Here is a 24,024-nt window from a genome sequence, read left to right as displayed (position 1 = left end):
CGCAGTCTGGCTCCAGACAGAAGAACACATCGAGCCGTTACAGGTAAGAGGAGTGTGTATGGCGCCGAAGATCACGGTATGCATAGACACTGAACGCATACCGCAATCTCCGGTGCCATACTTACATACTTACCTGTTGCCGCGGCGCCTCTCTTCGTCGGAGACCGGGGCAGGAGTGAGGTGTCGGAATCGGCGCGGCGCATGTGCATAGCGCTATCTGGCGCCATTTCACTGAAGACACCTTTGCAGTGTGTCTTCAGCAAAATGGCGCCGGACAGCGTGGTATAGGATAGGGATGAGGGATGGGGTAGCATGCATACCAGGAATGGGGATGAGGGGTGCCATGCATACCAGAATTGGGGATGGGGGGTACCATGCATACCAGGATGAGGCATGGGGTGCTATGCATACCAGGATAGGGATGAGGGGTACCATGCATACCAGGATTGGGGATGAGGGGTGCCATGCATACCAGGATTGGGGATGAGGGGTGCCATGCATACCAGGATTGGGGCTGAGGGGTGCCATGCATACCAGGATTGGGGATGAGGGGTGCCATGTATACCAGGATTGGGGGGTGAGGGGTGCCATGCATACCAGGATAGGATGATGGGGACAGGATGGGGGCAGCGCATACCAGCATGGGAGACCATATACCAATAAAATGCTCGCCACCCAGGAGTAGAATGGGTTCAATAGCTAGTACTAATATACTGCAGGGTGCAGCAGGCCTCTGTGATAAAATGCAGAGGTAGCACAAGTGCAAAATACTAATGAACAGCCATTCACACACCTAGCATCTACGGCGGGGGTGATTGTCTAGAATTATTAATTCTCTTGTATCAGGATTGTATAAGGTGTCAGTTACATGGGTAAGTGTAGTGCACCACGTCGGCTTACAGCCTATTGGTCGTGCCCATACTATTACATCCGGCATGCCTGATTAGTGCACCTTCAAGGACAAATGCCCTATTTTCTCTGGATTCTTGCTTGTTTGTCAGCTGCGGGAGGGATCTTACATGGGACAGTGATCGGGAACAGGCACTACGAATAGCCTGTACAACCATCAATATAATATAGCCAGCACGTTTGTAACCCCCCAGGATCCTGTATGTCTAAATCAGACCCAGATCGTGTGATGACAATATTTGGATCTCGCGGCACTTTTATTGACGACCTGTTTGGATGCCCCATTACTCTCTGCGGCATCCGGATGCAACATTGGCATTGATGTCTCCCTTTCTGTGCTCTCCTGTTTAACTTAGCATGTTTTCAGAAAGCCGTTCGGTACATGCTCATTTGAAGATAAGGGGAGTCCAGCCCAGAAAGCTGACATCATTGCCGATGCTGCGTTCGGATGATGCATCCAAACATGTCATCAGTAGAAGTGCCGCCAGACCCAAATAGTGCCGTCGCACAACTTGTGGGTGCTTTAGACAAACACTGGGGGTAATAGGTATATTAATATAATAAACGTGCAGGCTATATTAGTGTGCTGGGCAGCCCCTTTTCTCATATACACGTGTACATTCACAAGAAGGCACATACGCTAACATACATGCACACAATTTTATATCCACACATAGTTTACAGCTACGTTGTAAAAGACAAAGAATAGGCTTATTCTATGTGTCATGAAATAAGGTCGATGTGTAGGGGAAAGTGGAATTTGGGGTGGCTTGTGAGGGAGACTAATGTTTTTTTCTGCCATTTTTCTTCCAGCTTTGCCTTTGGTTCACTAATCTCTGCTGTGGATCCCGTTGCAACAATCGCAATATTTAACGCTCTGAGTGTGGATCCTGTGCTGAACATGTTGGTGTTTGGGGAGAGCATCCTAAATGATGCCGTCTCCATTGTCCTGACCAAGTAGGTTTTACTGACACATGAGTGATGTTCATGTTACAATCTGTCAGACCCCTCATACATAATCTGACCATTGTCTCCATACATGACCTTTCATACACTGGTTGCTACAGTTCTTCAGAAAACTCGGTGTACTCCTGCAATTCATACATTCCTCATACACAGTCAGGTCCTGCTCTGATTACAGATTTCACACAATCTACTTCTGCTCATCCTATAACCCTCATACAGTCTGCTTTTGCACATATTCCAGACCTCACACAGACTGCTCCCACTCCTCATACAGCTCTTATACACAGTCTCCTGCTCTGCATACACGACTCTTCATGCAGTCTGCTCTTCATACAATTCTCCTGCACAGTCTGCTTTTTGTACAGACTTCATAAATACTCTATTATGAGAACTGTATGAAGAGCAGGAGCATAGTGCTCGGTATACTGACCTGATATACTATCTGATTCTGGTCTTTGTACAGTCCTCATACACATTTTACAACACTCTTCATTCAATTTCTTTCATACAGTCTGCTCCTACTCTTCATAGAGTGCAAATACACAGACTGAGCCTTCTTTTTGTACATGACTCTTCAAACACAGCCTGCTTCTCCTTTTCATACAAGACCCTTCGTACAAAGTCTGCTCCTGATCTTCATACATGACCTTTCATACATGGTCTGCTCCTACTCTTCACACAAGACCTTTCATACATGGTCTGATCCTACTCTTCACACAAGACCTTTCATACATGGTCTGCTCCTACTCTTCACACAAGACCTTTCATACATGGTCTGCTCCTACTCTTCATACAAGACCTTCCATACATAGTCTGCTCCTACTTTTCATACAAGACCTTTCATACAGTCTGCTCTTTCTCTTCATACAAGACCTTTCATACAGGTCTTCAACGAAGAGTAGGAGCAGACTATGTATGAAAGGTCTTGTATGAAGAGAAAGAGCAGACTGTATGAAAGGTCTTCAATGAAGACTAGGAGCAGACTATTTCATACATAGTCTCCGCCTACTCTTCATACAAGACCTTTCATACAGTCTGCTCCTTCTCTTGATACAAGAGACTTCATACACAATCTGCTCCTAATCTTCATACAAGACCCGTCATATACAGTTTACTTCTGCTCTTGATAGAAGACCTCATACACAGACTGCTTCGGCTTTTCATACAAAACACCTCATACATAGTGTGACCCTACTCATCAGATAGTTCCCCTACTGGGTCTGCTATTGTCTTTTATGTCTTATCTCATTGGCAGCACAGCAGAAGGACTTAACAGGGGCCATGTATCGGAGGTGAATGGATGGCAGACCTTCCTCCAGGCTTTGGGTTACTTCCTGAAGATGTTCTTTGGTTCTGCAGCTCTTGGGACACTGACCGGTCTTATTTCTGCATTAGTATCCTCCTTCATGCTTAGACAATGTGTTCCTTCCAGGGCTTGCCTCCATCATCACAAAACTCCTGTTATTTGTGAAAGATTTCACTTTCTCGTCAGAGACATGATATCCACCTGTTTATAGTATTTAGAGATGTATACAAGACATATACACCCACATAAATCCAGGGCACATAGGAACCCTATAGAGCTGAACTGATACACAGTTCTGTCCCTCATTACTGTGATCGCTCTCTAAGAAATGGATGGCTTTCCAATGGCCATCTCTGGGGAAGATGTCCTTGTGGCCTTTGCTTATTGCCCTGCACTCAGACAATTTTTGACTGTAACTGTATGAGCTGGCGGTGAGGACTTGTGGGCAGCAGTACTTTTGGTGCTGACTTCATCAAGTCAGAGTCAATGTCCTGTTAGTCCTTACTTTTCTTTATCCTCCCTGACGATAAAGGCTCAACACAGGGAAACTCTGCGGGTGATGTCTGTGCCTTTATCCCATACATCCCGGTGCCTATTTCTCTTGACTCCATATCAGGTTTTGAAGCATCTCGACTTAAGAAAAACACCGTCCCTGGAGTTTGGAATGATGATCATTTTTGCCTATCTTCCGTATGGATTGTCTGAGGGTATTTCACTGTCAGGTGAGTGCTGGTGCTTGCTCTCATGTCAGAAACAGATGCAAAATAAATGGAAAATGTCTGTCCATGAAATCAGCCGAGATGCAAAGTCTGCCAACTATATGTATATGATAACCATAAGTGTAATGTAAAAGGAGCCAGATGTGTCGGCCATTCTGGCCTGGGAACAGTGTAGTCTGTCTGATACGGTGTATTCTGGCCTGAGCACAGGGTCATCTCTGGTACTGTGTATACAGGGCTGGATATAGTGTATAGTCAAGGCCAAAACTTTTGATACTGACACAAAAATTTTTTTTCACAAAGTTTAGTTTTTCATTGTTTATAGATCGTTTAGACAGATGTTTCTCTGGTTGCTGAAGTACAGTTATCAGCATTTCATAAGATTTTACACTTTTACTGACAAATTCATCATCTTTATGGAAAGACTCATTATTTACTGTGTTGTTTCTTATTTTTCAAGATTTCTGCCTTCACCCTGGCAGCTGGATATCAGCTTCTGCGGCAAATCCTGACTGATGGCCATCCATTCTTGTCTCATCAGTGCTTGGAGTTCATCACAATTTCTGTGTTTTTTTTTTTGTCCTTCCGCTATTTGAGGATTCACCACCGGATCGCAAGGGGATTGAGATCTGGGGAATTTCCTGTCCAAGGACCTAAAATTTCAATTACTTGTTCTCTGAGCTATTTAGTTATTTTTGTCTTGTAAAATGGTCTCCATCTGCTGCGAAAAGCATTGTTCATCACCAAATTGCTTCAGGATGGTCAGGAGACGTTGCTCTTGGAGGATGTCTAGATCCCATTCTCTATTCATGGCTGTGTTCTTGGGCTAAATTGTGAGGGAGCCCCCTCCATGGATGAAAAGCCCCCACACATGAATGTTCTCAGGATGCTTTACTGCTGACATGATATAGGACTCACGGTAGTGTGCACCTTTTCTTCTTCTGACAATTCTTCTTCTAGATGTCCTAAACAGTCTGATGGAGCAAAAAGAACTTTACCCCAGTCCTCTGCAGCCCAATTCCTGCACTTTATTTATTTTCTGTGATGAAGCACCCTTCAGACTGTTTGGGACATCTAGGTAAGCGCTACCATGAGTCCTGTATCATACCAACAGAGAAGCATCCTGAGACCATTCTTGTGTGGGGGCTTTTCATCCATGGAGGGGGCTCAATCACAGTTTTTCCTAAGATCACTGCCATGAATAAAGAATGGGAACTAAACATCCTCCAAGAGCAACTTCTCCCTACCATCCAGGAGCAATTTGGTGCAATGCTTTTTCTAGCATGGCTGAGACTATGTCACAAGGCAAAAGTGAGAAATTGCCCATTGAACAAAACATTGAAATGTTAGGCTGGAAAACTTTCCAGATCTCAATTCCAATGAGAACCTGTGGTCAATCCTGAAAAAGCAGGTGGACAAAACAAGATACAGAAATTGTGATAAGCTCCAAGCACTGATGAGACAAGAATGAGTGGTCATCAGTCAGAATTTAGCACAGAAGTTGATATCCAGCAGAAGTATTGAAAAATAAGGGAAAACACAGCAAATGTTGGGTATTTGCAAAAACTTGATGTTTTAGTCAATGAATGTGTAAGACCTTTTGAAATGCTGATAATTGTACTTCAGTAACCAAAGAAACATCCGACTGAAAGATCTATAAAGCTATGTGCCCACGATGCAGAAATGCTCAGGATTTTTTCCTGAGCGTTTCTGCATCTCCCTGGCAGAAAAAAATGCATGCGGATTGTACATGCGGATTGTACATGCGTTTTTCCTGCCAGGGACATGCGGATGTGAAGCGTTCTCCACATGCATTTCCGCATGCGGGTTGTCAAGCGCTTTCCAAGCGATTTTAGCATCACTTGGACAGTGCTTGACAACTTGGTCACACTATATAAATCCATGTAAACGGCTTGTATTTATATACTGTGACCTTAAAGAATGTTTAAAAATAAAAAATAATATCTATACTTGCCTTCCGATGGCCCCCGCAGTCTTGATCCCCTCCTTCCCGGCTGCCGGCAGCGGTACACTGAAGGACCTGCCGACGTCAGGATCGCGTGACCCGTCACATGACTCTGACGTCAGCACAGATCCTTCATTCCATCGCGATTTGCCGGCATGAGAGGACGAGCGCACCGCGGGCCATCAGAAGGTAAGTATATATTTATTTTTTATTTTATTATTTTTTTTCACAGTTTCTATGGTACCTGGGTCCGGAGGAGAGTCTCCTTTCCTCCACACCCGGGTACCATCCGCACATTAGAACGCATGGAATGCCCATCTACATATACAGTGATGCGGATTCCATGCGTTCTAATGCAAGTCAGTGGCGGCGAAAACGCAGCGCTTCCGCAAAATAATTCGTAGTGCTGCGTTTTTTCCCGCAATGATAATCCGCAGCGGAAATTTCCGCAGCATGTGCACAGCACATGCGGATTATCATTGGGGGACATGGCAGGCCTTCTACCATGAGTTTTTTAAGCGTTTCTGCAGCGTTTTTGCCGCTGCGGAAACGCTTAAAAAACGCATCGTGGGCACACAGCCTTAATACTGAAGTAGTAAACTGCATGATAACCAAAATTTGTGTCCGTCTCAAAGCTTTTGGCCACGTCTATAGTCTGTCTGATATGATGCATCTCGGCCTGGATACCGTACAGTCCGTCTGATATGGGCTATCTTGGCCCTGGCTCGGTGTCGTTTGTCTGATTCCATGTATTGTGGGTGATAGCTGTATATCTGGGGTCTGGGTGCTGAATAGTCTTTCCGTTATGATGAATTCTGGCTTTGGGTGTGGTATATTCTTAATGATGATATTCTAACAGCTGCACCCAAGATATGCCCTCTGGTATAATGACACAATTATTTACAAATTGCAATAGGGTAGAAAATGACCATCCTGCCACCTAACTGATAAAACTTCACTTTTTCCACAATTATTAAAACTTACAATATTTCAGTTAATGCGGGACAGTTAAAGTATAGCTGGTACCTTTCCCTATATTATCCTATTTTTAAACATGTATTCTAATCACTATTCGTGGATGGGTAGCAGAAGGTAGGATATAATCAGTATTTGTAGTATGTCTGCAGTACACAACTAATTCATTGTATGGGAAACACAATTTGTAAATTCACTGACACCGACCTCTTCCCAACATGTTTCGCTGTGTCTTCAAGGGGATCCTTATGATATGGGGTATTTGGCCTTGGTACTGTGTAGCCTGTGTACTGTGGTGTATTTTGGTTTGGCTGTGGATTTAGTCTGTATTATATGGTGTATTCTGGGTTGGGTGTGGCATAATTTGTTTGATACAGTCTATTCTTGTCTGGATGTGATGTCGCTTTCCCAGCCATATACGCTGAATATATTCATATCATGATAGGAGACCGAATCTAACAAGTCAGCATAATTTATTTCAGGTATTATGGCCATCCTCTTCTCGGGGATTGTGATGTCTCATTATACTCACCACAATTTGTCACCAGTTACTCAGATTCTTATGCAACAGACGCTGAGGACGGTGGCCTTCCTATGTGGTGAGTGATGGCTGTGTCCTCCTGAGTTGGGCACCGGGTTTCTTCTATACATTGGTGATTTTTAATGTTGCATGTCTCTCGTGATTTAACTGGGTTTGTTCTTGTCACTTCTAGAAACCTGCGTCTTTGCTTTCCTCGGCCTGTCAATATTCAGTTTTCCGCACAAATTTGAGATCTCCTTTGTGATCTGGTGTATTGTAAGTATGTGCAATGTATGAATATACAGTATATATAGTATATGTATGTACATACACATCCTCTCATTCATTGGCATGCACCACAGACTTGGCCATTTTCTGGATCTCAGCATGCCTTACTAAGCGAATAGTCATAATTTCCAGGGAGGTTTTTTTTTAAGTCACTTTGTGGAATTCATTGCCTTCAAAATGGCGCAAGTGGTTCATAACTTTTGTGCAAAGTCAAAATTTCTCTTAATTTTTTTCTTTAACCTTTTATGCGCCATTTTAGCGCAAAAGTCACATGTTCCACAAAATGTGCGCAAAAATGTATGGCTTAAATAAAATCTCTCTTGGGAGGGACTACAGTAAATTTGTGCAAATATTTTGTCACAGTCGCATTAATGAATTGGTCTAAAACATCTAGAGAAAAGACATTAATGTAAAAATCAGAAAATTGACTGAACCACCATAGTCTTTGAACGTCTGGGCGGTCCCAACTTTACTTTGCAGTGATGTTCTAAAATGTCAATGCAGAGTAAGCTGTTTTCACACGATCGTGCAGCTGCAGGAGTGGGGATCTTGTGGAGAGAGACAGCTGGACTTCCCGTAGAGAAGGCAGAGGTAGTTTATTACCATCTCTGCCTTCCAAATTGCTGTTTACACAGTGCTGAAGAAGTGCTGCATATACAGTATAGGAAACGCTGTCAGCGCTTCCTCTTCTGTACCCAGTATTTATCTGATCGCTGGGCATAGGGAGGCAGCCGTAGCTGTTACGTCTCAGATAGACCCAGTCAGCTCTGCTATAGAGCCAGGAGGTTACATTTTCCTTGTAATTGTACCTCTTATACCAGCCCCAGTTACAGGGGAAATCAGCAATTAAACAAATGTATTATGTTAAAATCCCCTTCTTATTGTCTTTTAAGTCCTCATGAGAGCACAATGTGTGAAATAAAACAAACAAAAAAAGAAATAAAACTTAAAAGAAAAAAAGAGACATTGTAAGGGTATGTGCACACGATGCAGAAATGAAGCAGAAAATTTCTGCATCATTTCTGCATCTCCCTGGCAGAAAAAACGCATGCAGATTGTGCATGCGTTTTTCCTGCAGAATACATGCGGATCCACATGCAGATTCACATGCGTTTCCGCATGCAGATTGACAAGCGCTTTCCAGGCGATGTTAGCATCACCTGGAAAGTGCTTGATAACTAGGTCACACTATATAAATCCATGCAAACAGCATGGATTTATACAGTGTGAACCGAGAGAGTGTATATACTTACCTCCGATGGCCCGCGCTGTCCTGCTCACTCCGTTCTCCCGGCTGCCGGCAACTTTGAATTGAAAGACCTGCCGACGTCAGCGTCACGTGACCCGTCACATGACTCTGACGTCACCGCAGGTCCTACAACTCACTGCAAGTGCCGGGAACCAAGCGGGAGCGCTGCGCGGGCCGACAGAAGGTAAGAATACATTTATTTTTTATTTTATTCTTCTTTTTATAGCTTTTTCAATGGTACCTGGGTGTGGATGAGACTCTCCTCTCCTCCACACCCGGGTACCATCCGCACATTAGAACGCACCAATTACGCAAGTACAAATGCTGTCTTGCGGAATTGGCGCGTTCTAATGCAAGTCAATGGCGGCGAAATCGCCGCGTTTCCGCAAAATTAATTGACATGCTGCGGATTTTTGACCGCAGCGTTAACGCTGCGGAAAAATCCGCATCATGGGCACAGCACATGCGGATTTCCATTGGGGAACATTGCTGCCCTTCTACCATGCGTTTTTCATGCGTTTCCGCGGCGTTTACGCAACTGCAAAAACGCCGCGGAAACGCATGAAATACGCATCGTGTGAACACAGCCTAAGTCTGAAGTGCTGTCTGTAATCCGGCCTCTGTTGAAAAAAAATGTCCAATTTAGAAAAATAATTTCTGTGGAAAATGGAGCAGAATTTAAAATATTTCTTGATGGTCCTTTTTGGTCTTAAAAAATATCAAAAATAGACATGTATTTCCTATTATCAGCAAAAAAGCGGAACATAAAAATGACAAAACAATTACGCCAAATGTATCTTGATAAAAAAGGCAAAAATTCTTTGAATTGAAGCAACAAGAACGTTTTTTTGAGCCGTTTAAAAGCACAAGGAAAAAAGCCCTGAAATTGTTGGGATATGGCCCAGTGCTGAACTGGAGATATACAAGTCGTAAATCCTTTTATGTATTTGTCGCAAATCAAAAAGTCACTGATTGAGAGTTATTCACGACAAATAGCTGGTAAAAAGGCAGTGATCTACCGGGCCATACGTCTCTCCTACATCTGTAATTTCGGACAGGGTATTACTTCTATGCTGATGACAGTCAAGTCTACATTTCTGGCCCAGAATCGATCCCGGTTATCAACTGAAGCTTCACACACAGAACATTGGATCAGTGGGGACTGAGACCATGAATTTATCTTGAACTTTAGTTATTATTCTGGATCAATACTTCCTGATAACCAAACAAGACTTTATCATGTGGAAAAAAGTTACCACATTGTTGCAGGTAGATGATGGACAGGTTCCGGCTTTAATCAGGAAAGAAAATGAGTAATATAATGTACATACAAGTATAAACTGCACTAGTCTGTGATTCGTATTTTGTGATACACTTTCCACTGTTTTAAGAATATTCTAACTAACCTGAAATCTTCAGTGGATGTCGCTTCTGCAAATCCTTCCGTCTCTTCATGTAATCCCAGACAGACTTTATGTTGAGATCAGTGCTCTGTGGAGGCCGTATCACTAAAGCCAGGACTCCTTGTTAATCTTTACGCTGAAGATAGTTCTTAAAGAATCTCTCCCATCAATGTTTTTATCTTCTTCATATATTGCAGTCATCAGATTATATAGCACTGTGTACTTACAATTGCTCATTTTGCCTTTCTACCCAGCTAATTCTTCTTTTTGCTCTATGTACAAACAGGAAGTTTCTTGTCCTTGCAGAAATCATTCCTCTGTTCTATTTCTGACCCAGTTTCTCCTTACTGTCCCCTGCAACGGACTTGAGTCATACAAGGAGAACTGACCTCCTACATAGAGCTTAGAAAGATTCAGCTAATCAGTTTTTAATCACGTAATGTCATAGACCTAATGGAAAAGAGAAGAATTAACTGGGTAGAAAGACAAAATGAGCAATTGTAAGTAAACAGTGCTATATAATATGGTGACTGCAATATATTGAGAGGATAACAATTTTGATGGGAGTGCTTCTTTAATGACATTGTCTCCAAATTTATTCAGCCAATCAGAAGCCTCTTTGATGAATAAGTATCTGCCTGTATTTCTCATCATAGAGGACACCATTAATCTAGACCAAATTCCCAACTCTATTTGCTGAAATGCAGCCCTAAACTTACAGAACCCTCCACCATGCTTCACTGTTCCTGCAGACACTCATGATTGTGCTGCTCTGTGACCCTTTGGCGACAAACTGCTTTCTACAGCCAAATTTTTCACATTTTAGCTCATCATTCCAGAGCACCTGATGATATTTTCCTAGTCCCCCAGTGTCTATGTATTCATACATAGTTGAGTCACTTGGCTATTTCTTTCATGTGGAACTTATAATTTTTGGCCACAATTCTTCCATGAAGACTACTTCTGTCCTGACTTCTCCAAACAGTAAATGTTTGTAGCTGGGCCCCTCTGGTTGCTGTCAGCTCTGAACTGATGGCACTGCTGGACATCTTTTGATTTTGAAGGGAAGTAAGCATGACATGTATTTCATCTGCTGCACTGTTTCCTTAGCTGAGCACTGTGTCTACAGTCCTCAATGTTGCCAATTACTTGGTGTCCTCGTTGCTAAGAAATACAGGCAGATACTTATCCTTCATACAATACCATCAGGGAGGCGTCTGACAGGCTCCAAATTTATTCTGCAGCAGGATAACGACCCCAAACATACAGCCAATGTCATTAAGAACTATCTTCAGGGCAAAGAAGAACAAGGAGTCTTTGAAGTGATGATATAGCCCCACAGAGCCCTGATCTCAGCATCATCCAGTCTGTCTGGGATTACATGAAGAGGGAGAACGATTTGCACAAATGACATCCACAGAAGATCTGTGGTTAGTTCACCAAGATGTTTAGGACAATCTCCTTGCCAAGTTCCTTCCTTTTGTGCAAGTACAAGTGTACCTAGAAGAACTGTGACACCGAATATTGATGAGATTTAGATTTTTGAAGCTTTTGACACTATTGTTCAGTCACTTTTCATTTTGTTAGTTGGTACAAATAACCTATTAACATTTCTATTTTTTAAAGGATTCTTTCTTTTGCTGCATATTTTTCACACCTGCCTAAAACTTTTGCACAGTACTGTATATAAACACTTTTCACATGTAGAGCACCCTGGAATTTGATGCTTAAAAAAATAATATAATGTCCTCCTTCTTCTGTTATGTTGTGACTTTGCACTTACACGCTGCTTGTCTTTGCCGCAGGTGCTGGTGCTGCTGGGTCGTGCCGTTAATATTTTCCCCTTGTCCTATCTGCTCAACTTCTTCCGGGACCACAAGATCACCCCAAAGATGATGTTCATCATGTGGTTCAGTGGTAAGATGTCACCAGTTATATTGAGTGATAATGGGCATAGCTGACTTGTTAGGGGGGCACACAGTATGAATTGTCTTAGGTGACTAGATACTCGGTACGTTTATTGACATGATGATTTGGGTGTTTCTCTTGTCAGGTTTACGAGGGGCCATTCCATATGCCCTGAGCCTTCACTTGGAGCTGGAGCCAATGGAAAAACGTCAACTGATTGGCACCACTACCATCATCATTGTGCTCTTCACTATCTTGCTGATGGGTGGAGGCACCATGCCGCTTATTCGACTCATAGACATTGAGGACTCCAAAGCTCGGAAGAAAAACAAGAAAGATATCAACTTGAGCAAGACTGAAAAAATGGTGGGTGAATTGTGAGTGTTAGTGGGTGGTAAAGCTGGTGTTGCTCTTCATTACTGCTGATCGCTGCTTTAGCGGATAAGTGTGCCCTCACTGAAGGGCACTATAGTCATGCTGATAACAAGGAACAGTAGCCAGCAGTCACTGCATCTCTACTTCTATTGTACAGCAAGATTTCTGGCATCTTAACAGCACTAGCTTATTTTTGAGACATTGGGACTGTAGAATCTGCTGAGTTTTGGGGTGCCAGTTAATATATTAATTAACAAGAGTTACTGGATCTGTAAAAGGGGATTTATTACAAATAGGTTTTCCTTATGTATGTTATTGTAAATATCCTAACTAAGGGACAAGGGAACAATATAAGGTAAAAGGAGAGGGTGGTAGACAATGGGAAGTGGGAAGAAGAATACCTAACTAGCTTGATGTGCTACCTTTATATCAGTTACACAGTCAGACATGGCCCATACATTGCCCATCCCTGTAACACCTCCACATAATGGTACCATCCAATCAGGTCACAGTCTTTGGAGTTCTCCAAAAACATGCACATGGCTGCTGATGCAGACATTCTGCTGAAGGTGGCGCTCTTAGGTCCAGAATGGATAAGAGGGTCAGGGGCCATACGTAATTGCAGTGGTCTTCATCTTCATGCAGATGGGGTCTGGCATACAGCCAAAAGGTCTTTGTATCAAGTGGCCTGAGGACAGGTCCAACTGCATTTTGGTTGGAGATAAGAGGACAACTTGAAGAACAATGGTTTGTAATCCAAACACCACAGGGGTTATGTACCTTTCAGGAGGCCAGACAAGGTGTCCATCTGCCATGTAGGTGCTCTCTTTACTCTATCAACAGAACAAAAGGCACCACACCACAGGACACACAATTGCCTTCCCGCCTCACAGGTTTTATGAGTCCACAGCACATGGTCAATCTCTTTGATGTAGTCCTTTGATGAACTTTAGTGTTATACAGAGTTTGTGGATCAAATTGTGAGTTCAGTCATTCATATTACACGTACTATAGATATTGTCCATGTTGGGTTCCAACAGGGACCAAAATTTAAACAGGCCTAATGAGTTCAGTATGATGTCCTATTACTACTTTCCTGTGGTATCAGTTCAGTATGACACTCTCTTGCTACTTTCCAGTAGTATGAGTTCAGTATGATGCCCTATTGCTTACTTTCCTGTAGTATCAATTCAGTATGATGCCCTCTTACTAGTCTCCTGTAGTATCAGTTCAGTATGACGCCCTCTTACTAGTCTCCTGTAGTATCAGTTCAGTATGACGCCCTCTTACTAGTCTCCTGTAGTATCAGTTCAGTATGACGCCCTCTTACTACTCTCCTGTAGTATGAGTTCAGTATGACGCCCTCTTACTACTCTCCTGTAGTATCAGTTCAGTATGACGCCCTCTTACTAGTCTCCTGTAGTATCAGTTCAGTATGACACCTTCTTACTAGTCTCCTGTAGTATCAGTTCAGTATGACACCTTCTTACTAGTCTCCTGTAGTATCAGTTCAGTATGAGGCCCTCTTACTAGTCTCCTGTAGTATCAGTTCAGTATAACGCCCTCTTACTAGTCTCCTGTAGTATCAGTTCAGTATGACACCTTCTTACTACTCTCCTGTAGTATCAATTCAGTGTGATGTCCTCTTACTACTCTCCTGTAGTATCAGTTCAGTATGACACCCTCTTACTACTCTCCTGTAGTATCAGTTCAGTATGACACCCTCTTACTACTCTCCTGTAGTATCAGTTCAGTATGACACCCTCTTACTACTCTCCTGTAGTATCAGTTCAGTATGACACCCTCTTACTAGTCTCCTGTAGTATCAGTTCAGTATGACACCTTCTTACTACTCTCCTGTAGTATCAGTTCAGTATGACACCTTCTTACTACTCTCCTGTAGTATCAATTCAGTGTGATGTTCTCTTATTACTCTCCTGTAGTATCAGTTCAGTATGACGCCCTCTTACTACTCTCCTGTAGTATCAGTTCAGTATGACGCCTTCTTACTACTGTCCTGTAGTATCAATTCAGTATGACGCCCTCTTACTACTCTCCTGTAGTATCAGTTCAGTATGACACCCTCTTACTAGTCTCCTATAGTATCAGTTCAGTATGACACCTTCTTACTACTCTCCTGTAGTATCAGTTCAGTATGACACCTTCTTACTACTCTCCTGTAGTATCAATTCAGTGTGATGTTCTCTTACTACTCTCCTGTAGTATCAGTTCAGTATGACGCCCTCTTACTACTCTCCTGTAGTATCAGTTCAGTATGACGCCTTCTTACTACTCTCCTGTAGTATCAATTCAGTATGACGCCCTCTTACTACTCTCCTGTAGTATCAGTTCAGTATGACGCCTTCTTACTAGTCTCCTGTAGTATCAGTTCAGTATGACACCTTCTTACTACTCTCCTGTAGTATCAGTTCAGAATGACACCTTCTTACTACTCTCCTGTAGTATCAGTTCAGTATGACACCTTCTTACTACTCTCCTGTAGTATCAGTTCAGTATGACACCCTCTTACTACTCTCCTGTAGTATCAATTCAGTGTGATGTCCTCTTACTACTCTCCTGTAGTATCAGTTCAGTATGACACCCTCTTACTACTCTCCTGTAGTATCAGTTCAGCATGACACCCTCTTACTACTCTCCTGTAGTATCAGTTCAGTATGACACCCTCTTACTAGTCTCCTGTAGTATCAGTTCAGTATGACACCCTCTTACTAGTCTCCTGTAGTATCAGTTCAGTATGACACCTTCTTACTACTCTCCTGTAGTATCAGTTCAGTATGACACCTTCTTACTACTCTCCTGTAGTATCAATTCAGTGTGATGTTCTCTTACTACTCTCCTGTAGTATCAGTTCAGTATGACGCCCTCTTACTACTCTTCTGTAGTATCAGTTCAGTATGACACCTTCTTACTACTCTCCTGTAGTATCAGTTCAGTATGACGCCCTCTTACTACTCTCCTGTAGTATCAGTTCAGTATGACACCTTCTTACTACTCTCCTGTAGTATCAATTCAGTGTGATGTCCTCTTACTACTCTCCTGTAGTATCAGTTCAGTATGACGCCTTCTTACTAGTCTCCTGTAGTATCAGTTCAGTATGATGCCCTCTTACTACTCTCCTGTAGTATCAGTTCAGTATGACGCCCTCTTACTACTCTCCTGTAGTATCAGTTCAGTATGACGCCCTCTTACTACTCTCCTGTAGTATCAGTTCAGTATGACGCCCTCTTACTACTCTCCTGTAGTATCAGTTCAGTATGACGCCCTCTTACTAGTCTCCTGTAGTATCAGTTCAGTATGACGCCCTCTTACTACTCTCCTGTAGTATCAGTTCAGTATGATGCCCTCTTACTACTCTCCTGTAGTATCAGTTCAGTATGACACCTTCTTACTACTCTCCTGTAGTATCAATTCAGTGTGATGTCCTCTTACTACTCTCCTGTAGTATCAGTTCAGTATGACGCCTTCTTACTAGTCTCCTGTAGTATCAGTTCAGTATGACACCTTCTTACTACTCTCCTGTAGTATCAGTTCAGAATGACACCTTCTTACTACTCTCCTGTAGTATCAGTTCAGTATGACACCTTCTTACTACTCTCCTGTAGTATCAGTTCAGTATGACACCCTCTTACTACTCTCCTGTAGTATCAATTCAGTGTGATGTCCTCTTACTACTCTCCTGTAGTATCAGTTCAGTATGACACCCTCTTACTAGTCTCCTGTAGTATCAGTTCAGTATGACACCTTCTTACTACTCTCCTGTAGTATCAGTTCAGTATGACACCTTCTTACTACTCTCCTGTAGTATCAATTCAGTGTGATGTTCTCTTACTACTCTCCTGTAGTATCAGTTCAGTATGACGCCCTCTTACTACTCTCCTGTAGTATCAGTTCAGTATGACACCTTCTTACTACTCTCCTGTAGTATCAGTTCAGTATGACGCCCTCTTACTACTCTCCTGTAGTATCAGTTCATTATGACACCTTCTTACTACTCTCCTGTAGTATCAATTCAGTGTGATGTCCTCTTACTACTCTCCTGTAGTATCAGTTCAGTATGACACCCTCTTACTAGTCTCCTGTAGTATCAGTTCAGTATGACACCTTCTTACTACTCTCCTGTAGTATCAATTCAGTGTGATGTTCTCTTACTACTCTCCTGTAGTATCAGTTCAGTATGACGCCCTCTTACTACTCTCCTGTAGTATCAGTTCAGTATGACACCTTCTTACTACTCTCCTGTAGTATCAGTTCAGTATGACGCCCTCTTACTACTCTCCTGTAGTATCAGTTCAGTATGACGCCCTCTTACTACTCTCCTGTAGTATCAGTTCAGTATGACACCCTCTTACTACTCTCCTGTAGTATCAGTTCAGTATGACGCCTTCTTACTAGTCTCCTGTAGTATCAGTTCAGTATGACACCCTTTTACTACTCTCCTGTAGTATCAGTTCAGTATGACGCCCTCTTACTACTCTCCTGTAGTATCAGTTAAGTATGACACCTTCTTACTACTCTCCTGTAGTATCAATTCAGTGTGATGTCCTCTTACTACTCTCCTGTAGTATCAGTTCAGTATGACGCCCTCTTACTAGTCTCCTGTAGTATCAGTTCAGTATGACGCCCTCTTACTACTCTCCTGTAGTATCAGTTCAGTATGACACCCTTTTACTACTCTCCTGTAGTATCAGTTCAGTATGACACCCTTTTACTACTCTCCTGTAGTATCAGTTCAGTATGACACCCTTTTACTACTCTCCTATAGTATCAGTTCAGTATGACACCCTTTTACTACTCTCCTGTAGTATCAGTTCAGTATGACACCCTCTTACTAGTCTCCTGTATATTGATTCAGTGTGATGCCCTCTGGCAGATTAGAGGGCCTTATGGCTTGGTAGCTATTCTACTTAGAGATTGATATCATATATACCTTGCTGAAGGCACTACGTTGTGCCTAGGACGGGCACCAGCTTTTGCTGACATTTTGCAAGCACTTTTGATTATTTCTGCTGTACATATGGCTATGGAGTCTGGCCAATGAGAGACAGATTCTAACTATATGAGAGGATTATCCAACTCTGGTGTGATTGGGAAGTGACCTGCTGCCACTGGCTGTCCTATTACTCTCTGTTGTCTCTGCAGGGGAACACGGTGGAGTCTGAGCACCTGTCCGAGCTAACAGAGGAGGAGTACGAGGCTCACTACATCAAGCAGCACAATCTCAAGGGTTTCATGTGGCTTGACGCCAAATACCTGAACCCATTCTTCACACGGCGTCTGACACAGGAGGTAACGTGCATGTGTGAAATCACTGTGCCCTTTCAATTGTATCCTGTACTGGCTAGGTCTGTCCCTCGGCTATGCATAACAGACAGAGTAGGCCAGTCAGTGCTGCCACCACCACTGGTTCACATTTCCTCTGTGTACTGGTAACATAGGGGCCGCAGAGGATGCCCTGCCCTTAGCAGTTGGAGGAGCACCCATCTGTAAAGCCTTTCTGGTTGGCATTGCATGCACGGTGGGGGAGGCCTCGGTTGACACGCTCTTACTATACATCTTGTTTCACTATGTTTTTGCCCTCTACCATTCAGGATCTCCATCACGGGCGCATACAAATGAAAAGCCTCACTAACAAGTGGTATGAGGAGGTGCGTCAGGGGCCATCTGGATCCGAGGATGAAGATGAGCATGAGCTCTTATAATACCCGGAACTGAAGACTTCAGATAAAAGTGGTCATGTACATTGGGGTCTGCTCCATCAGGCCTTTTCCTGGACTATGCTGTGCCCATTCCACTTCTCTTTCTGGATTTGAATACCTTAAATCTCCCCTGTATGGCATTGGAACCATGTGATGATTATTACTAGTGATCTCAGCAATTGGCCCACATGTGCTGACTAGGGTATCATAGTTCTCACTGGAGCTGCAGACATTGAAACCTTTCTATTTTGTCCCTACCTTTGCACAGCCATCTCCATTACTTACCCTCAAATGGATCCTACCCCCTTGACACAGCTGCTGTACTGAAGTTGTGGAGCAACTTGATGTGATGTGAGAGTGGCATGCTGCAGGGTGGCAGCTGCTCACTGCGCCTTCATTGTGACAACTTTCTAGCGGTGTATGTGAAGTGAGGTCACATTCATGAGTTTGTGAGACTTATTTATAGGGTATTTATTTGTCAGCTTCTGTAGATTTGAATGAGCATGGGTCTGGGTGATTTTTCTTGATGTTGGGTGAAGGGATGTGTAACAATGCGTCCTAGCAATACAAGAATTATTTTAATTATCCTGGTAAAGAAGGAAAATCCCGTCTGATTATTTATTTACTTTTTATCTCTTAAGAAATAAATGGTTTAATTGTTTTCTTATCATTTACTCTAGATTTCGCATCAATCAAGTGTCTTAAATGGGTTTTACAAGAATGTAATAAAATGGCTCCTATCACGTAATCCATATGGCAGTCTGTGCTAGTCACGTTTCGGATGAGGCTGCTGTCTGAAGAAACATTGCTCGTGAAACCTGTGTCTCAACTGTTAGAAGAGCTGTAGATCTAAGCACACATACCAGCGCTACCGGAGAAGGGCAGTGGCAGAAGAAGAAATAAATCTTCTCGGCTGACTGAGCTTGGAGGACTGAGGCTGGGGAAAAAAATCATTTGTGCTCAGTCAATCAATGAGAAGATTTATTTCTTATCCTATCACATCCCTTCTCTGGTAGCTCATCGGTATGTGTGCTTCTGATACAGCTCCTCTGCCATTGAGACATACAGTGGTGGGAAAAAGTGTTTGCCCCCTTCCTGATTTCTTATTCTTTTGCATGTTTGTCACACTTAAATGTTTCAGATCACAAAGCAAATGTAAATATTAGACCAAGATAACACAAGTAAACACAAAATGCAGTTTTTTTTAATCAAATAATTTTTATTTAAAAACTCCAAATACAAATTTTCCATCTTTGAAATAACATAAATGACATAGTAATTCCATAGTATAAAGTATCACAGCTTCAATTGCCTAACCCACCCTAAAATCAAAATCCCAACATTACAGAGATGACCATTTTCATTTTCAGAGCAGTTCTAGAATAACGGAGTGTAAAATTCATAGAAGGGGGAAGAAGATAAAAAAAAGTGACTAACAATTAAAGGGATCGTAAATATTCTATCTCTAATTAGAAGATTTGTGGGCAGCCCTGGAGTATCCAACCAAGGACTCCATATCTTTTCAAAATGCAGTTTTTAAATGAAGGTCTTTATTAAGGAAAAAAGAAATACAAACCTATAGGGCCTTGTGTGAAAAAGTGATTCGCCCCCACCCCCCCTTCAAACATAAATTAACTGTGGTTAATCAGATCTTTGGGAACGGAGTTCAATTTCCATACACACACTGGCCTGATCACTGCCACACCTGTTCTCAATCAAGAAATCACTTAAATAGGACCTGCCTGACAAAGTGAAGTAGACCAAAAGATCCTCAAAAGCTGGACATCATGCTGCGATCCAAAGAAATTCAGGAACAAATGAGAAGCAAAGTGATTGAGATCTATCAGTCTGGAAAAGGTTATAAAGCCATTTCTTTGGGAATCCAGAGAACCACAGTGGGAGCCATTATCTACAAATGGGGAAAACATGGAACACTGGTGAAACTTACCAGGAGTGGACGACCAAAATATCCCCAAGAGCGCAGCGACGACTCATCCAAGAGGTCAAAAAAGACCCCACAACCTCATCCAAAGAACTGCAGGCCTCACTTGCCTAAGTGAAGGTCAGTGTTCATAACTCCACCATAAGAAAGAGACTTGGCAAAAATGGCATGCATGGCTGAGTTCCCAGACAAAAACCACCGCTGAGCAAAAAGAATATAAAGGTTTGTCTCAGTTTTGCCAGAAAACATCCTGATTATCGCCAAGACTTTTGAGAGAATACTCTGTGGACTGACGAGACAAAAGTTGAACTTTTTGGAAGGTGTATGTCCCATTACGTCTGGTGTAGAAGTAACACAGCATTTCAGAAAAGGAACATCATACCAACAGAAAAATATGGTGGTGGTAGTGTGATGGTCTGGGGCTGTTTTGCGACTTCAGGACCTGGAAGACTTGCTGTGGTAAATGGAACCATGAATTCTGCTGTCTAACAAAAAATCCTGAAGGAGAATGTCTGGCCATCTGTTCGTGACCTCAAGCTGAAGTGCACTTGGGTTATGCAGCAAGACAATGATCCAAAACACACCAGCAAGTCTACCTCTGAATTGGTTAAGAAAAACAAAATTAAGACTTTGGAGTGGCCTAGTCAAAGTCCTGACCTTAATCCAATTGAGATGTCGTGGCATGACCTTAAAAAGTCGGTTCATGCTTGGAAACCCTCCAATGTGGCTGAATTACAATTTTACAAAGATGAGTGGGCCAAAATTCCTCCAGAGCGTTGTAAAAGACTCCTTGCCAGTTATCGCAAACGCTTGATTGCAGTTGTTGTTGCTGCTAAGGATGGTCCAACCAGTTATTAGGTTTAGGGGGCAATCACTTTTTCACACAGGGCCCTGTAGGTTTGGATTTCTTTTTCCTTTAATAATAAAGACCTTCAATTAAAAACTGCATTTTGTGTTATCATTGTCTAATATTTAAATTTGTGATCGGAAACATTAAGTGTGACAAACGTGCAAAAGAATAAGAAATCAGGAAGGGGGCAAACACTTTTTCACATCACTGCAGGTCTCAGGAGCTGTGTTTCTTCAGACTGCGGCCCATCCTGACACATGACTAGAGCGGGCTGCCTTTTGAATTACGTGACGGGTACTGTTTTATTACATTCTTGGAGAACCTCTTTTAAGGTGTATTTATACTGCATGGTTATTGTGAGCGATTGTTCCATAATAATCTTTCAGTCTAAACAGGCTGCTGATCAACAAATATCTCTTGGTTTGCACAAAAGATCATCATTCTCAGCAGCTCATCGTCCTGTGTAAACAGCACCTGTGATGCTGAGAGCAGTGGCAAGCTATGCACACTGAACGATCTATTGCAGATTCTTCTGTACACCTCTATAGCGGTGTCAGCCTGTGTCGACAGGCGATTAAACAGCCGCTGACCGGCAAACATTTAACACTGTTCATCGCGCAGTGTAAATGGACCCTTATGGTGAGGCAAGTTACAGAGTACAGGTAGGTATAATAACCAAACGGTTCTGTGCTACTTGCTCTTTGGTGCCACAAGGGGGCAGCATATGTATGGTTATAATAATGTACTAGCAGAGGAGTGTAGTATTATATGAGTGCCAGACTCGGAGGAGTATCACTACAAGGACAATGGTCTGTGCTGTCCGTTCTCCTTTTATCTCATGTCCTCTACATGGTAATGTGAAGTAAAGATTTTTTATGTTTTTGAGAAGAGAGGCGTGTAATATTGACTATAATCATAACCTTGGCCTATGATAACACTTAAGGAGCTCACATGTTAACCAGTTCAAGACCAGGCCTTTTACCGCAGTTTTTAACCAGTCACGTTTTTTCGCAAAAGCTGTAAAAAATTTTCTCATTCAGATATTCAAATTTTTTTTTTTCATCATACGTAATAATGATACGCCTAATTTTTCTGTTATGTTCATACTCTTAATTTCTTTGCTGATCGTGGTGGGAAAAAGAAGGAAATATATGTCTATTTTTTCACATTTTTTCATTATCTTGTTATGACCAGAAAGGACCACTAAAATAAATTTAAAAATATGTTCCCCTTTCCGTAACAATTATTTTTATATATCAGACATCCTTTTTTTCTGAGGGGGGGTGGGACTAGTAACGGCAATTTTTACCCTACTTGTTATTTTTCACTTATTTCTCAAATTGTGCCCTCCCCATAAGTTCATTAAAGACCATTGGAGGGCATTTCAACATTTAAATATAATTAATATATTTTTTAATGAGAAATTCAGCCTTCTGTCTGCATAGCAGATCTAAGTGGGTCGTGAAGAACCCAGCAATTTTTTCACCCTCCCTACAGAGGAGGAAGCACTGTCCGCTTTCTAGGCTGTATACACAGTGTTTGTTCAGTGTTGTGTATACAGCGAAAGGGAAGGCTGAGAGGGTTATAAACTGTCTCTGCAGAGTAGAATATAGACCGACCAGACGATTATCATCAGCTGAAATATAGTATTAGCTAACTAGCCATTTTTTACTTAACTCTGTAATATTTAGGACAGTTGCTGCACCTCATGATAGGTCATCAGCTCAATTCTAGCGTTGCCTGCGCAACTTCTCTGTCCCCACACAGAGCAACCGCTGGTCAACCCTGATCAATTTTCCTAATAACCTGACATTATCAGAACCTGTGATTAGCTGCTCTGCCTGCGTTCCCCCATAGAGGAGAAACCATCATTGTTGCCTTACCTTTTGATAAACCTTCCCTTCCCATCTTACCAAGAACTTACCATATCGTTCTTGATGTGGTCTTCCTTGAGGTGCCTGTTACTGTTTCCAGGCTTTTTGGTGGTGCACACGTTTCTCCTGGTGCTCCTTGGACAGTTCAGTAGAAAAAGTTCGCTCATCGTTATGGTTGTAGATCTGACCTCTTACGTGTCACCTTGATTACTGGACTAGATGCTGTAATTAATACTTGTCTTAATTGGTTCAGTCACTTTTTATGGATAGGTCTTTTTGTGAGATTTTGCTTACACCGGTTACTTCTCCACATGGAACCTGAAGACCATTAGATACTGCGGTCATCACTAAGAGATTCATGTACCTAATGGCAGAACAGATGAATGTCCAGTGTTGGTCACAACATCGTCTGAAGTCTCACTTTCTGGAGTCTGCAACCGAATATATCACGTGTAATCATCAGGAGAAATGTCACCTAAGAGCCAAGCTCCTTGGACCATGGTATGACTGTTCACCGCCACCGCAGGTGACTACTGTCTATAGGAAAGAGCAACGAGGATGCAAGTGGCAGGAGCTCACCATGTTATCAAAATTGTCAAGCATCTTCTTTGGAAGATCTTGGAGCCAATTCTTGTTTTGGAATAGGCAAAGCAATTGACGCAAAGAAGGGAGGTCCAAGTGTTGTTGGAAGACAGTGGGCAGGAGGATGCAGAGATGAGAAGATATGAACCACCAAATAAGGTTTTTCAGCTTTTGTAAAAGTTTATTGCTGCAATGAACCAAAAGAAAAGCCTGTATATGTAATCCATGCAGCTTATTTCTTCAGCCGTGGACCCAAAATAAAATGTGCAAACATAATAAAAGCACGATGACTGGTTGACCCGTTCCCTAGATTATACCTTACTCTTCTGACCAAGACCTCTTTTAAATGCTACACGCCAACTTATCTGAAATTAAACATTCTCAAGGCTGAAAATGAGAAAATATGGCTTTTTCCAGCTGCAGTGGTATGGAGGAGTGGGAGCGAGAAGGAGTAAATGTGTAAGTAACTATTCTG

The 24,024-nt window shown here is 42.4% G+C and overlaps 1 protein-coding gene across 1 annotated transcript in view; it reads left to right on the top strand.

Annotated features, from left to right (window-relative positions):
• The window catches only part of SLC9A8 (solute carrier family 9 member A8), a 48,042-nt gene extending 29,080 nt beyond the window's left edge, over positions 1 to 18,962 (top strand). Inside the window, exons 8-16 of the mRNA XM_073682630.1 lie at positions 1,723 to 1,866; positions 3,131 to 3,269; positions 3,798 to 3,903; positions 7,324 to 7,440; positions 7,555 to 7,637; positions 12,107 to 12,218; positions 12,355 to 12,575; positions 17,745 to 17,891; positions 18,194 to 18,962. Coding sequence (XP_073538731.1) covers positions 1,723 to 1,866; positions 3,131 to 3,269; positions 3,798 to 3,903; positions 7,324 to 7,440; positions 7,555 to 7,637; positions 12,107 to 12,218; positions 12,355 to 12,575; positions 17,745 to 17,891; positions 18,194 to 18,304 — 1,180 coding nt within the window. The 3' untranslated portion in view covers positions 18,305 to 18,962. The remainder of the gene's footprint in view (positions 1 to 1,722; positions 1,867 to 3,130; positions 3,270 to 3,797; positions 3,904 to 7,323; positions 7,441 to 7,554; positions 7,638 to 12,106; positions 12,219 to 12,354; positions 12,576 to 17,744; positions 17,892 to 18,193) is intronic.
• Positions 18,963 to 24,024: the final 5,062 nt, after the last annotated feature.

The sequence above is a fragment of the Phyllobates terribilis genome, unplaced genomic scaffold (genome assembly GCF_046119375.1).
Source record: "Phyllobates terribilis strain yellow unplaced genomic scaffold, ASM4611937v1 Scaffold_5__5_contigs__length_657084704, whole genome shotgun sequence".
Lineage (NCBI taxonomy): Eukaryota > Metazoa > Chordata > Amphibia > Anura > Dendrobatidae > Phyllobates > Phyllobates terribilis.
Note: the sequence above shows the minus strand (reverse complement) of the source record. Positions and strands in the feature narration are given on the sequence as shown.